General features: G+C 38.8%; 1 protein-coding gene and 1 long non-coding RNA gene across 29 annotated transcripts in view; one reads left to right on the top strand and one right to left on the bottom strand.

The window, feature by feature from the left end:
* Positions 1-3,315, top strand: part of SORBS2 (sorbin and SH3 domain containing 2) — a 194,750-nt gene extending 191,435 nt beyond the window's left edge. For all 25 annotated transcript variants that reach the window (XM_021396833.1, XM_021396835.1, XM_021396832.1 and 22 more), the window contains 2 exons: positions 373-479; positions 1,261-3,315. In XM_021396833.1, coding sequence (XP_021252508.1) covers positions 373-479; positions 1,261-1,322 — 169 coding nt within the window. In that variant the 3' untranslated portion in view covers positions 1,323-3,315. The remainder of the gene's footprint in view (positions 1-372; positions 480-1,260) is intronic.
* The window catches only part of LOC110398869, a 60,417-nt gene that overhangs the window by 7,870 nt on the left and 38,256 nt on the right, over positions 1-14,291 (bottom strand). The gene's annotated exons all lie outside the window — the stretch shown is intronic.

The raw sequence follows: 14,291 nt of genomic DNA, 5'->3' as shown, positions 1-14,291 counted from the left end.
AAGATCAGCAAAGCAAAAGCGTGGTCTTCAGGGCTGCTCATGGGGGTTAATAGGCTAGTGCAGGCTACGCCCTCCCTCTAAGAAATTACATTCTCTGCTTTGGTGACTCAACTATAAAATAATACTTAAACAGAATCGTGTTTTAACCAACATTATGGCATCAGGCCTGCCTTGTGGCCCCAGTCTTCACTGCCCCATTCTTTTGGATAAAGTTGGATACTAGTTTTGATATTTTCCACCAGGCAAAATAAACCCTTTTCCCCTGTGCTTGAAGGAAGTATTACTTATGAGTTAATGTTTAAACCAGCTTCTTTAACAAAGTCACAAAGAACTCTTTCTTCTTTTTAAAATGCAACATTTGTCCTATTTAAGGTTTCAGGCTCTATATAACTATACTCCTAGGAATGAAGATGAATTGGAGCTCAGAGAGGGAGATGTCATTGATGTGATGGAAAAATGTGATGATGGATGGTTTGTGGGTATGTTTTAATTGGTTGCTTTTTCATATATTCTTTATTCCTGACCTCTGCTGCCCTGTTTGTTTGGTGTCTTACAAACTAATGAATCTTTGGCATTCATTATAACAAACCTGAACCTGGTTTTACCAAGGCAAATCCCCACCAAAATCCTCTGAAGTTAATGGGTGATTATTCACTTCTGTACTTGGGAATTGACACAAATTGACATATGCTTCTAATTTGTTGTACAAAATTGTTGTCTTTCTCACATTGACATTGAGGGGACTGTGTATTACTCCTCTTTTCATAAAAATCTTGCATGAGTACTGCTACAGAAGTGACTGTTTTTGAAAACCAAGTATTACTGAACAAACAGATGCTTAGGTCTAAATAAGGTGGCTAAATCATTGCATAAACCCTCATGCACACAGTGGCTAAATTCTTTATCATCTTACTAGTCCTTAGCATTTCAAAAATTCAAATTAATTAACTACAAACAAGTGATGCTGTTTAAATGATTTCTATATACCAAGTCAAAATTTCAGCACATTAGATTTAGCAGAGATTTTAATTGAGCTATACAGTTCAATCAAATATGCCTCTATTTGCTTTTTCCTTCCTGCAGTTATGTGTTAAAATTCACAACTCACAAGTGAAAAATCAAAATAACTTAATTGAATGTAAAGAACAGAAGATACATCTGTGAAATATTTTTTAAAAAAAAAGAAAAATTAAAGGATATGCTTACATAGTGATTTTCCTGTTTTTATTGCCATCATTCATCTATTGCTTCTAATTTCAGGAACTTCAAGAAGAACCAAATTCTTTGGTACTTTCCCTGGAAACTATGTCAAGAGGCTGTGAATTTTTTTCATTCTTATTTATGCTGCATCTCTGCAACATATCTGCATAAAGCTGCTAGAAAACATGCTACGCTGGCCTTCTGTTTTTTCGCTTGCAGTCTCAAATAGAGGCCATCCAGTTCATCCTCATCCCATCCCATCTGCCAAACCGTTCCAGCAGTATTACAGCAACGACTACCGTGTGAATAACTAAGCTTTTCTGAAACAAGAGGAATCCTCCCAACATAAAAGTACTCCCTGCTTTTAAATCTTTTCATTCAAAACACAATAGGAAAAGCCTGATGAGAGGTACCCAGAAGAATTGCCATAGCTGGGGGGGGTGGGTGCAAGGAGAAACTCTTCCTGGTTGGGACATTTGTGGTACTACAAAGTGCGATGGGAAAATAAAATTTTTCAGCTTGCATGCACAACAGAGGGAAAGTTGCTGTTTACTATTTAAAAAGAAAAAAAAAAAGGTATTTTGAGTTGTTTCCACATTCTTATTAGCTTGGCAGCATTTGTTGCTTTCACTTTGCTGTATCACAGGTTTGCCTATTGTACTGGTTTACAATGACAAATTATAATATAGGTTTTTTGCCTGCACTTGTATGTTGTAACTTATGCACAGTGACTGTAAAATCTCAAGCAAGTGTAGTGAAAAATGGAAGAACTGCAAGTATTCTGATGGTGCAATGGTATTTCCTAAACCTCTGTTCCCCTACTAAAGCTACAGCATTTTCTGTTCAAAGGTAAGAAGTGCAAGAGGTATAAAACCTCAGGAAACAGGATTTAATGAAGAGACAGACCATGATGTAAGCATAGACAATAACAACCTGCTGATTAGATGACATTAAATGGTTGTAATCAAAACGTTGTAATAGTCAGCAACATGAAACCTGAGAGGTTAGTGTTTTTATGTACCACAGGCATTTTAAGAAGCAGAAAGTAAACAGTGTTAGTGCAAAGGATTTTTTTCCTTTAACATAGCCACCTGAAAAATATTCACAAGTATCATGTACTGATTTATTTCACTATACAAATATATACATATATATATATGTATATATATATGTATGTTAACAATACCTAAGTTACACATTCTTTTTTAGGAATTTAGTACATTGAAAAAATCACAAGTATTAAAATTGATACATTTTACAGGGTTTTTTTTTTTTTTTCCTGAATGAATCAAGTATTTGAAAAGAGACATTCTCCATATGCAAATGTAAGCATAAATAGCATATGAAACTAAGGCACAGGATGATAATGACTATGACTTCATGAAAAAAAAAAATTCAATTTTTTTTTTCCAAGTCAGATTTATTTTCTTTGGCACCTTATAGATGGCAAAAGCTTCTACTGCAAATCTCATGGGTAAAGGATTGAAATTATCAACATGTATTTAGTCTCTGTAGCATTTTGTACATATGTTTGCTTTTTTGTACAGAGCCATTTGGTTGTCAGTTTAAAGAAAAATTAAGTTTCTTATTTGATCTTTGCCCTCTTTACATACAGAACATTTCAATGCATTTTGCTTAACTTGCTCTATTTACCATAAGCACATCTGAATAGTGCAATTCTGTAAGATAGCATTTTATGCAAAATTTTATTAATTAAAATATGGTTTACCAGCCAAATCTAAATGTACATATGTCTTTATTACTGAGAAATGTCATTAAGACAAAGGTAAAGAAACATCTTTGTGCAGCATACCTTTATTATTGCAGATTTCATGGCAAAAGCTTTATATTTCAAAGGCTTTCGATTTTAAAACTAGATCTGCATGCAGCTTTGCTGTGAGATTAATTCCTATCTTTGATGCCATTTATGATTGAAGACTTAAATATCTGTTGCCTGTGATATTTAAAAAGTACTGTTTCTACTCTGTATCTGATTTTAGAAGAATACAGGTTTTTCATACCTGGCTTTCAGGTAACCGACTTTGAATTCCTACAAGCAAAAGGTCTCTGTGTTTTTTTTCTTGAATAGACTTCTAATAAATTTTGCTTGGAGTACACAAGTGTTTTCCCCATCATTTCTCGAAATACACGTAACATGCTACTCAAGTGCTACAAAGCTCTTTAAGCTTTTATATGCAAGTGCAATTAGTTTTGTCTTTACAGAGATTTTCTTCTACCACCAAGCATACACAGGTTGTGGTATGGGCAAGCAGTATTGTCAACACAGTTGCCGCTTCATCCACTTCAGTGTCATCTCTAAAACTCCTGAATCCAAAAGCAACTCTCTGGGCTTTCTGCACTGACAGTGCTAACGCAAGGTAATTTTTCTGTTGCCAGAGCTGGCCTTTGCTCCTGAAGCACAAAGATAAAGTACATTACTGAAGCCCTTTGTATCTCACAGAAGTTTCACACCCTAATTCTTCCCCTAAACGAAAGGAAAACAAGAGAGTGACAGTGTAGAAATAAGATTTAAGGAAAATAGAGGCTTGGGAGGGAGCATCTTATGCCTCCAGCACTGAGTTATCCGCTGTTAATGCCTCTGTCTGGCAAAGAGCAGCCTGCTGTTCAAACAAAACCCAAACCCATAGGAAGCAGACCATGCAGGCAGCAGCATTCTTTCCCCGAGTGGTTACTCCTGGTGCTGCAGGGCTCCCTGGTCCTGCTCCTCCAGCCCTTGCTGGCCTCCGCTGCCAGGATGACACCTCCCAGACGCACTGTGCTGCACTCTTTCTGCTGAAGAGTGCAGCATTCTGGCACAAATAATCTATTTCTGACTTGCACAGCTTTGTCTTCACAATAGCTGGGCTGTTAAAACGCCAGCAAATGAGCTCCTTTGTCTGCATAAACAGATTCTGCTGGGAGTGATTTCAATTTGGACAAGGCCTAATTTAGCCAGTAGTGCTGCCTGTGAGGTAAACATGCCCTTACAGCACTAAGTTAGCTTAAACCCACCCCACGTCTCTTGCTACAGCTCTATAAACTAATGGCTGAGTATACAAGCATGTGTTGCGTGGTTTGCCCTTCTGTCTGCTGGCTGTGTGATTCTGTGTGGCATCTGGGCCCTCAGTGGGGCACTGCGTTGCACTAGAGACCTGCAAGAACTGTAAGTAGCATCCAGTACCATGCTTTAATAAAGATTTTTTTTCTGTAGAAGTTAACCTAATAAGTAAAGGCAAGAAGCACAAAAACAGGCTGATATAGTCTCACTAACATTTACAGAGTAACCCCAGGGTGGGGGGAAGAAAAAAAAAAAAGCAGCTACATGGCTAAGGATTTCTAAACAATATGTAGAGATACTCTGAATGGTTAAGGATCTGAATTCTCTTTGCTAATTGCAAGAGGGAAGAAAAAAGTGTAAGGACAGATCACAATAAGAATTGCAAGTCATTGACACCAGGAAAAACTGTAGTGTCAATGTCTTAGTCAAAAAGTGTTGTAAGGTGACCAGAAACATGAAATTAAAGGACAACACAAAGGTACAAGTTACGTCCAGGTAAACAACCTATACTGAAATAGGCAAGGTCTACCGAAATTCCTCCTACACTGTTTAAGTAACAGACTGAAGGCTTTCTTGAGCTTTCTTGTAAAATTCTTGTAAACTCCCTTATAAATTCATGAAGGGGAATGCACAGGACTAGAGGGTGCTATATCTTTAACCAGAACTGAAGATAAACTGAAGAGACCTGCAGAATCTGATGCCAATCAGTTTAACATCTAGGATTTTTTCAAGAAAGGACCTCAGATTTTTTCTAGAAAATGGTATAGCAAACCAATTTATCTTACTGAGATATGAAGCATGGATCTTGATTTCTATTAGGATTTTCTTTTAATGCTATCACATGATAACTATACTGGCAGGCTGAAAAAAGTCTGTTACAGTGTTCCTGAAACTAAATTCACCGCACAGCTGCGCTGCATCTCAGATCCAAAAGTCATACAACCAGAGCTTCCCCAAGAAGCAGCAGATTCTGCTGCCTACCCTTTGGCAAGCTGTCCACCTGCTGTTCATCACCTGCATGGGAGGCAAAGGCTGCTACAAAACAAAACCAAGCAACCCCACAAAACACCAACCAACCAGGGACACTGAGGCATGAGCTTTTCAAGGTAACACTATATCCCAAAGCTAAGGGTCACCCCAGCAGTTTTAACATTCTGTTGCCCGTGCCAAAGCCAAGTACGTTGTCGTTCTGCAATGCCTGGTATTTACCAGCTGCCTTTTAGCTGCTGCTGTTCACAACTGTGGCAGGAACACAGGGTGCTTACTGTAGATTCCAAAAAGCAATGAACAAGCTAATGGGAAGCTAGAATTATGAAGTAAGCGGCTCTAGAAAGACCTCAGGTCATTGCACTAAGTACATTCACCATGCAACTACAAATGCTGTAAGGGAAACTGGCTTTGCTTCAGTTAACAGCAAGCTCCATTGAAGTCAATAGAACTTGAATTTGCCTCAAGGATCGTACTGTTAATACATTTTCAATGTTAGCTTAAAAAGAAAACTGCACAAGAGAGAAACACTGAAGCAACTGAATGTCTGCTTTGAACTGGTTTTTAATCATATCAAAAAGTATGAGTGTGGGCAGAGCCCAGAAAACACTTCTTTAGCTGCTCCCACTGCACAGCACAGCTAATAGTAGGTACCCTTCTCTAGGGCCTAGCTGGCACGTTCACTTTATGCCAAATTGTACATGTCACCAAAGTTGCAACAGCACATTAAAAATTGAACTACTGGCCCTTTCAAATTTGTTTATACAGCATAATCCTTGTTACACCGAGTAAGGATCAATCAGACGCAAACCTGAATCAACCCATTTTACAGAGCCTGGAAGTTCTCAGACCAACACATAGAAGGAGGTGCCTTGTCTGTTCCCAGTAAGCAGGGGATGCTTTAGGCTTTCTTCTGCAACCCCACAGGTAACCAACACCACACAGCTATTAGACTGGATGCAAAAAGTGCCTTTTTGTTTTATCCACCCTCGCTACCACATGAGTTAAGTTTTATACTCTTAGCCAAAATTGCTCCGTAGTATCTATTATTCTCATTAATACATTCTTTTGAAAATTACAAATATTCTTCTATTTACCAAGCTATGATAAAATTCATTGAAAGGAAAACAACAATGAATTTCTGCTTGCACATCCCTGACTCAGATACTGCTTAGGTCAAAGAAAGTGATGCTGGTGACATACACACTCTTATTCACATACTTTTGCCACTCTAAGACAGAGAAAGACTAACAGAGGTTTCTAGGTTAATGTGCATTGACAAAATCAATGAAGAGCTTGAACAATACTGCAGGTACAATTTTTTTGTTTCATCCTGCTGGTGCACCTTAATTCTTTAGCAGCTCTGAATCTATAATTCCCAACTCCTATTTCATTTGCTTCAATGTGAATCCCATATGTAAATCATTACCAAGTTTTGCTCTCTAGTATTATATTTAGCTTCTTTTTCTTCAGGAGTCATAGAGGAGCAACGTGCTAACACACTACTCAATCTACCAGAAAGTAGAAAGTCTTCATACTGAAAGAGCTGCACCACTGAGCAGCTGCAGCAGTGACGTCACGTCTAATTGCAGATCTGGTGCAGAGGGTTCCACTGCACAGTGGCATTACATCACAAGCGACTCCATAGGGAAAAAACAAGTGTTGTCTGACAACCAGAAACGCGTTGCTAGGGTCATCCTCAGTACAGATACTCTGGCCTGAACCATTTACATTTCTCGCTGCCAACGCAAATAAACTGAGGCCCTTATTTTGCACCCACATACATGCATTGCACTGTAATCCTCCTACATTTTCCATCCATCAGGGAAAAAAAAAACCACAATTTTAAAAATACCCCAAGAATAACATAATTCTGTTTCCAGTAAAGAGTTACCAGACAGTTGCACAGTGACTCTTGACATCTCTCCTGCAGAAAGGAGAAGAAACTTCTGTCACAAGCTCCTGTCTCTCAAGAGGGTCCTGTACTCTCTTGGGCCCACTCCAGGTGCCTCGCTCTAGCTCCAACTACCAGGCCTTTAACACTTCTTTGGCCATCTTAAAATGCCTCTATTGCATTTTACTTCATTTCAAAATTTTCTACAAGCAGCATAAGCACTTAAAGAGTAATCAAACCTGCATCAAGATTTTCCCCTGCCACTGGGACAGGTAAGCACACAGTGAAACCAGCGCTGCAGACGGCAGCACAAGTAGCCCCAGCATGTCATTCTAAGTGGGTCATTGCACTGCTGCTGCTGCCGCCATTTGCCAGATAAACCTGGAGCACACAAGGGCCCAGCTAATGCTTCCCACTCTGGGGTGAGAGTTAACACCAGCAGCTGTAATGTGAAACATGTACAAGCACTGGTTGGCGCAAGAGCTGTGAAAGGCTTTTCTTACACTACTACTGATTCATCTGTTATAGATAGATGTTTTCTACAAGTAACTGGAAATATTCAAACAGGTGAGAATCAGCCCTTCCCCCTCTTAAACCAAGGAAGAGAATAAATTAATGCGTCAAAATGTCTGAGGTAGTAGAAGGCAACGCTTGCATGCCAATGGAGAGCTCTGTGCACTATTTATAGATCCTCTTCATGTGTTCCATGGGACTCTTACTTTTCCCTCATGTTCCACCTCTCATTCTCTTCCTGTCAACCCCAAAAGGCTCACCAAAGGAAAGACTGCAAGGCATGGAAGACGATATTCTACAACTGAAAAATACTAAGAACCTGTTTTAACCCATTCAAGGTCTTACCCTCTGTCTCTTGCACCACCTTATCCAGACATCCTCCAAAAGCATTTCCTGCAGCATAGATTCATCGAGCATGGGGAAGACCTTCAAGATCATCAGGTCAAACACTCAACTTGACCAAGCACCTTCACAGACAACATAAGAAAGTTGGACTCTCTCTGGGAACTAGTAAAGAGAAACCCTAGTATTCCGCATTAACAGGACTAATCTTAGCTAAGCCCTAATGATTTAAAAGTGCTTTACAATAAATAGTGCCTATCTTTTACATAGATCATAGAATGTTTTACTGAATGATCATTATTAGGCCACAGGAATTCAGAAACTCAGTAAAAATTTCAGTTAAAAGAATAAGCATGGGCATAGAGCAAAATGTGTAGTTTTCTATGTGTTTTGCTTTGGAAGAAAATTCCCCAGAACTAGAAAAGAGGCAGGTATCACAGAACCATAGAACGGTTTGGGTTAGAAGGGACCTTTAAGATGATCTAGTTCCAACCCCCCTGCTATAGGTAGGGACACTTCCCACTAGACCAGTCTGCTCAAAGCCCCATCCAGCCTGGCCTTGAATGCTTCCAGGGAGGGGGCATCCACAGCCTTGTTGGGCAACCCGTTCCAATGTCTCACCACCCTAACAGTAAAGAATTTCTTCCTAGTACCTAGTCTAAATCTACCCTTTTACAGTTTAAAGCCATTTCCCCTCATCCTGTCGCTACATGCCCTTATGAGAAGTCCCTCCCCACCTTTCCTGTAGGCTCCCTTCAGGTACTGGAAGGCTGCTATGAGGTCCCCTCAGAGCCTCCTCTTCTCCAGGCTGAAGAGCGCTGGCTCTCTCAGCCTGTCCTCATAGGGGAGGTGCTCCAGCCCTCTGGTCATCTTCGTGGTCCTCTTGGTCATCATCACCTAAATCCCAGAACTTTCACAGATGGAAGATGCCTCCTGCATCGCACCAGAAATGCATGCTGCCCAACAGCTTACACAGAGTACCATTAGTATTGGTTTGAAGGTCCCGAGTTAAACTCCTGACATTCTCATAGACGAGGAGACTTCAGCTAGTTGTTTTTGAGATTTTGACAGTGCAAAACAGAAATTGCTAATTGTGATGGACAGACAAGAGGAAAATCTAATCTTTAGGGGTACTTTCCTGGGTGTGTTTCTGAATATTTTTTTAGTTTTGAACTTTGATATTTTTTTACTGAGGATGGGAGGTGGAGAGAAAGGGTCAGGATCGTAAGGAAGATTTACTCCCATTTCAAATGACTTCCTCTATAAACTGATTTACCGGTCTTCACAATGTGGAGAGGGGATTTTCCTTGAGGGTCGTCCCTATGAAAAGATTACCCTCAGTTTCTGGCCTGGATTTCTGTACTACCAGACAACTTCAGGAGCTAAAGTTCCCAACTATGTATGAGTATTAATTACCCACACACTGGAGTACAGCAGTAGTGAATGTGTAAATATTGGCTTAAGACTGTGCATTTGCACATATGAATATCTGACAGTTTCTACGTTAACTATTTCAGATGCAGTAATTTCTTGTCAATAAAGACAAGACTTTGTCACAGTTATATTTCTGCTGGTTTTTGCCTACACTGCAGTCATATTGTTTCACAGTATTGACAGCTTTTTCAAATATTTTCTCACTGTACATTTACTCCTACATTCACTGAATAAAAGCAAAGAAAAAGTGCAATCAGGGCAAAGCGTGAAATGCAAAATTAATTACTTTTATTCAGCATTTGATTTTGCTGTTAAGCAACTAATTCATGGTCGTTGAAGAGCTGATTATGTCCTTTTAATTAGCAGAAATAAATCAAAATTTTAACTAGGAAAATACTTAAGTATAAACTAAATTTAAGTATTAAGCCTGAGTAACTACAGCACACATCAAGACTCTAGGATCCAGCTCTGTGGCCAGCTACAATCTGAAGCTGCTCATCTTTGGCTCTCATCCCACCTTATACTTAAAACAGAACACCATATTTGTCTTTCAGCTGTTGCTGTTTGTCATGATCCAGTAAATATGGCCAACGCTCCCATAGCAACTACTTTTATAATGCTAAACTCAAGCCACATAGCGAAAGAAAAATAGATATAGAATACAGTAGTTTATGAAACATCAGATAACAATGTATGTTATGGTTTTTTGATGCCCACTTCTTAGTGAAAAACATTCAGAAGGTTTGGTATGCAGGCCACGAAAAACTGTGTTGTTGTCTGTACCCATGATCTCATCATTTGTTTGTATATGAAAACTCATCTCATGGGAGACCACAAACAGATCAAAATGAAGAGAAACTTCAAAAGAAATGAGGAGCCCTAGACAAGACGGGCAGCTTTGCCTCCTACCTTGCTTCTCTTGCATAAAGGTACTTCAGAATTAGATTTGGGTGTTTTTTTTTAATAACCCATTATTTACAACAGAGGGCTTTCTTAATGTCAGAAGTGAGATAATACTTAAATTACAAAGAACAAAAGAAAAAATTTGATTTAATGATCATCTCATTAAGGCTAAAGCTAAGACCGGGCACAAAGTACAAATCACAATCATACCAGCACAGGCATTTTCTTCTTTACCAAGAAGTGACTTCTTCTTCGACACTTCAATTCATTTCTTTTTCGAGATATAAGCTTTTACTGACAAAAATATTCTAGAAGGGGAAAAACATGCACTGACACGTTTCCACATGGAGAGATGCATGTACACACACACACACACGTGTTCATGATTTTGATCTTTATGGTAGTTGGCAGAAACTTCACCACTCCAAGAATAGCAAGATTTCATCCAGTAACAACTTAAGGAAATCTCTTTTTGTTTTTATTAACTATGCTAATCTCTTCAAAAAGCTTTTCTTAGAGAAACACTGCTACCACCTCCTGCCTGAGAGTTTTCCCTAGTCATGATAAATTATACTGTAGATGTATTCCTAGAGTCCTGAACCTTCCAAAATTCTTTGGAATTTTGGTCACATCATGTGCTGCAGAGTAAGGTCAGCTCCTTCTCTAGTAGCAGCACAGGTAATCTCCACATAAACAAACATTCTTCTTCCTATAATTTGCTTTTTAACCTTGCTTATTGAAGGAGCAGGACGCTAATCTTGCAGGCCTGTAGTCATTCTACTTTAAAGACCACATTTTAAAATTACAACATATATTCCTATAAATTACCATAGCAGCGACATCATACCACAGCATCTCTTCCCCTTTTTAGTCTCTGAATATGGTAAGTCACATACAATGACTGACAATACGGTAACAGTGACAAAATACATGTTGGAAAAAGAAAAGCAACACATTGGTCATATGTACCCAGGAGGAGGTGATGGTAAAATCTGAAACACTTGTATCCAGCAGCCTCTAAGGATCTACAACTTCTGCTAATTACAATCTAATGAATTTCAAATTAACTTACTCCCTTAGAAGAATTAATGTTCCCTCCATTGCCTCTCCTGTCTCCCTGCTCTTTATCACCTCACTTGCTTCAGAAAGAGCCACACAGCCTGCAAGTTTCAGCACATCGTTAATGCTTGACATATGTCACATGTAATACATTACATATGACATATGTAATACAGCACTGGAAAATACATACACTTAACTACCATTAGTATCCTAAAAGCACCATTAAATGGCTTTTGCCCTACACTATTGCAAGCACCCCTCCAGTTTTCAGCCCATGCACCCAGGAATATCAAAATGACAGCTGTTGCTCTGCAGTCTTTGCCCTCTCACGATGTTTAGTTTTTACTCCGACTACTGTAAAAGGTCTCTAACAAACAGTAATAAAGCCTCCAAAAAGCAGCCCCTTCCACTTCTACCAAGGTCCACAGGCAAAGCTGCAACATCTGGTCATCAACTGATGGGTCCATGTTGTCAGAGCACTATGAGAGAAGCTCAGGTGTAAGAATAGCCAGCAGCCACTACAAACAAGTTAGTAGTAACTCACATTTTTACCCCTATGGTTTGGAAGAACAGGAGATAAGTCTCTTGATCCCACTAGATCTCTTCACCATCCCTTTAATAAATATGATAAGCTTTCCTCTGGAAAAAGTGAGGTCAGAGTTATCACATAACAAAAACAAACAAACAAAAAAAACCTAAACGCATACAGTCATAGAAATCAAGAAACAGGCCTATTCAGAAACACAAAATGAGACTTTGCGTTTATTAGAGGCAGTACTGGGTGTCTGAAGAATTATGTTACAGTTCTTGTAGATACAGGTCATTACGCAACTAATGAAGAATTTTAACTCTTTTCCTGAATGCAGCTTTATAATACATATAATGAAAGAGTTTTCAGAAACCTAACAATTCTTATGCATTATTTGTTCAAGCAATGCTTAATGGCAAGCACATCAGATAGTTGTTTAACAGCTACTTTATGCTGTGTAAAAGATTAGATATCTAAGAGTCAGCATGTTAATTTATGAAGCATACTGGACTGATCTGCTGTGCTGGCACACAGCCTTGCTAACTTCATTCCAACTTTACTCTTCTGGAATTAGCTCTTTCAATTCCCAGTGCCAAACTGGGCTTTAACTTTAAACCTAATAAGGGATCAGCTTGCCAAATTTGGAGGTGACGTTTGATCCCAGCTATTAAAGGGAGCAGAACCACCGACAACTGAATGAGCTGAAAAGAAAAAAACAACTTACAGTCATGTTGCAGTTCTAGTCTTTAGGATTCTCCACCATAACTTCTGCTGGCTTTCAGCACAGAAGGACAAACCCCTTTTCTTATATAAAGTCCTTGCAAAAAACATTCAGTTCTCATAAAAATAATGAAGCATGAAATTGGAGAAGCACAATAATTAGGCATGAAAATTGAGAAGTCTTTTGCAACTTAATTTTTGGCTAAGAATCATAACTACAATGCACTGACATTACATCAGGTTCGCATATAAGCCAATAAAGGACAAGAAATTTATTCTCAAGTCACAACAATATCTAACTCTGATAACACAGAAAAAGGCATAGTAGAAATACTGCAATGGAAGTAACACTTCAAGTAACAAGTGCACTAGTGGGAAATTCAACATGCATCCATTAATTTGCAGAGAAGTTCCCAAAATGAAGCCAAGTGGGACTTCATTGTTTCAATGTGATGTAAGAATCTCATTCAATTCAGAATGCCCTTTAGATTTTCTTTGAAAAACAGAATCACACCAATCACATTATTTTATACAAGCCTCCAACTCCTCCTTTGCCTTTTATAAAAAATGAAAAAGGCAAACAAGAAAGATGAGAACACAAATTTCAGGCAAGGTGAAAACTCAAAACAAGCACATCTGTGATTAGTGAAACAAGTCTTTTAAAAGAGAAGATTTCAGTTTCTTCTTTCTACTTGCTTAGGTGTTCCTGAAATAGAATTCTGAAATGTATTATGATTGCAGAAATTCACTTCCCATTTATTTGCTTGTTTAGACCACATCCTTAACATAGGCTTTAAAAGGCTCCAAGGCATCTACTCCCCACTTTTTAAGTAAGAAGCTTATTGTAGAAAAGAAAGAAAAGGGAGCATATACCCAGCTTAATGTGCCTGTAGACAAAAAAAATTATCTGTTACTCAGTACCTGATCAGCAGAGAGATGTATGCAAAAACGATGGTCAAAAATCTAAAGTGAGAGCACAGTTGAGCCAAATCATTGTTTCAAAACAACCACAAAGCTGGGGCATGGGGAGAAGTTATAGGAAAGCCCTTTTCCACCTCACATATTTCCTAGCTAATGCCTGGCACAGGGGTACAGCACCAGAAACCCTCTCCTCTTTGCTAGATGCATGAGAAGAACACCAGAGTTGCCTGTCATACTCATTAAGAACATGAAAAAGGATTTCTCCCTTGCCAGGAAAATATAAAGGTGGTTTATCAGACATCCACCAAAAAAAGTTGATATGAAATATTCATCGGGATCCAAGTTACTAACTATTCCTGCTCTTTAGCAGAAATTAGAAATGACTTCAAACTGTACATAAACAGTCATATCTTGCTGCTTTGGAAAATCATTTTAAAATTGCTAACTCTTATTATAAGGAGATTTCCCATACACCCATGTGTTTTGAAATAGAAGTCAGGCCATGCAGCAGGGAATATTCTGGCCTTTCACCTCTGGAGAGCCAGTTTAAGTACATACTGTTCCACATGTGTAAGTGATTTTCAAGCACCACTTAGTATCCTAGGCTGTTACTGTCCAAACTTCACAAAGAGAGGCTCAGCACACTTTATGACAACAAGCTCCAAAATAGGTCAGGTTTATCACACTTCTGACCCCAAATGAACACTTTGAGGAGGTTTTTTTGTTTG

Source organism: Numida meleagris, chromosome 4 (genome assembly GCF_002078875.1).
Source record: "Numida meleagris isolate 19003 breed g44 Domestic line chromosome 4, NumMel1.0, whole genome shotgun sequence".
NCBI classification, from domain to species: Eukaryota; Metazoa; Chordata; class Aves; order Galliformes; family Numididae; genus Numida; species Numida meleagris.
The sequence above is the reverse complement of the archived record's forward strand: the minus strand, read 5'-3'. Positions and strand labels throughout refer to the sequence as shown.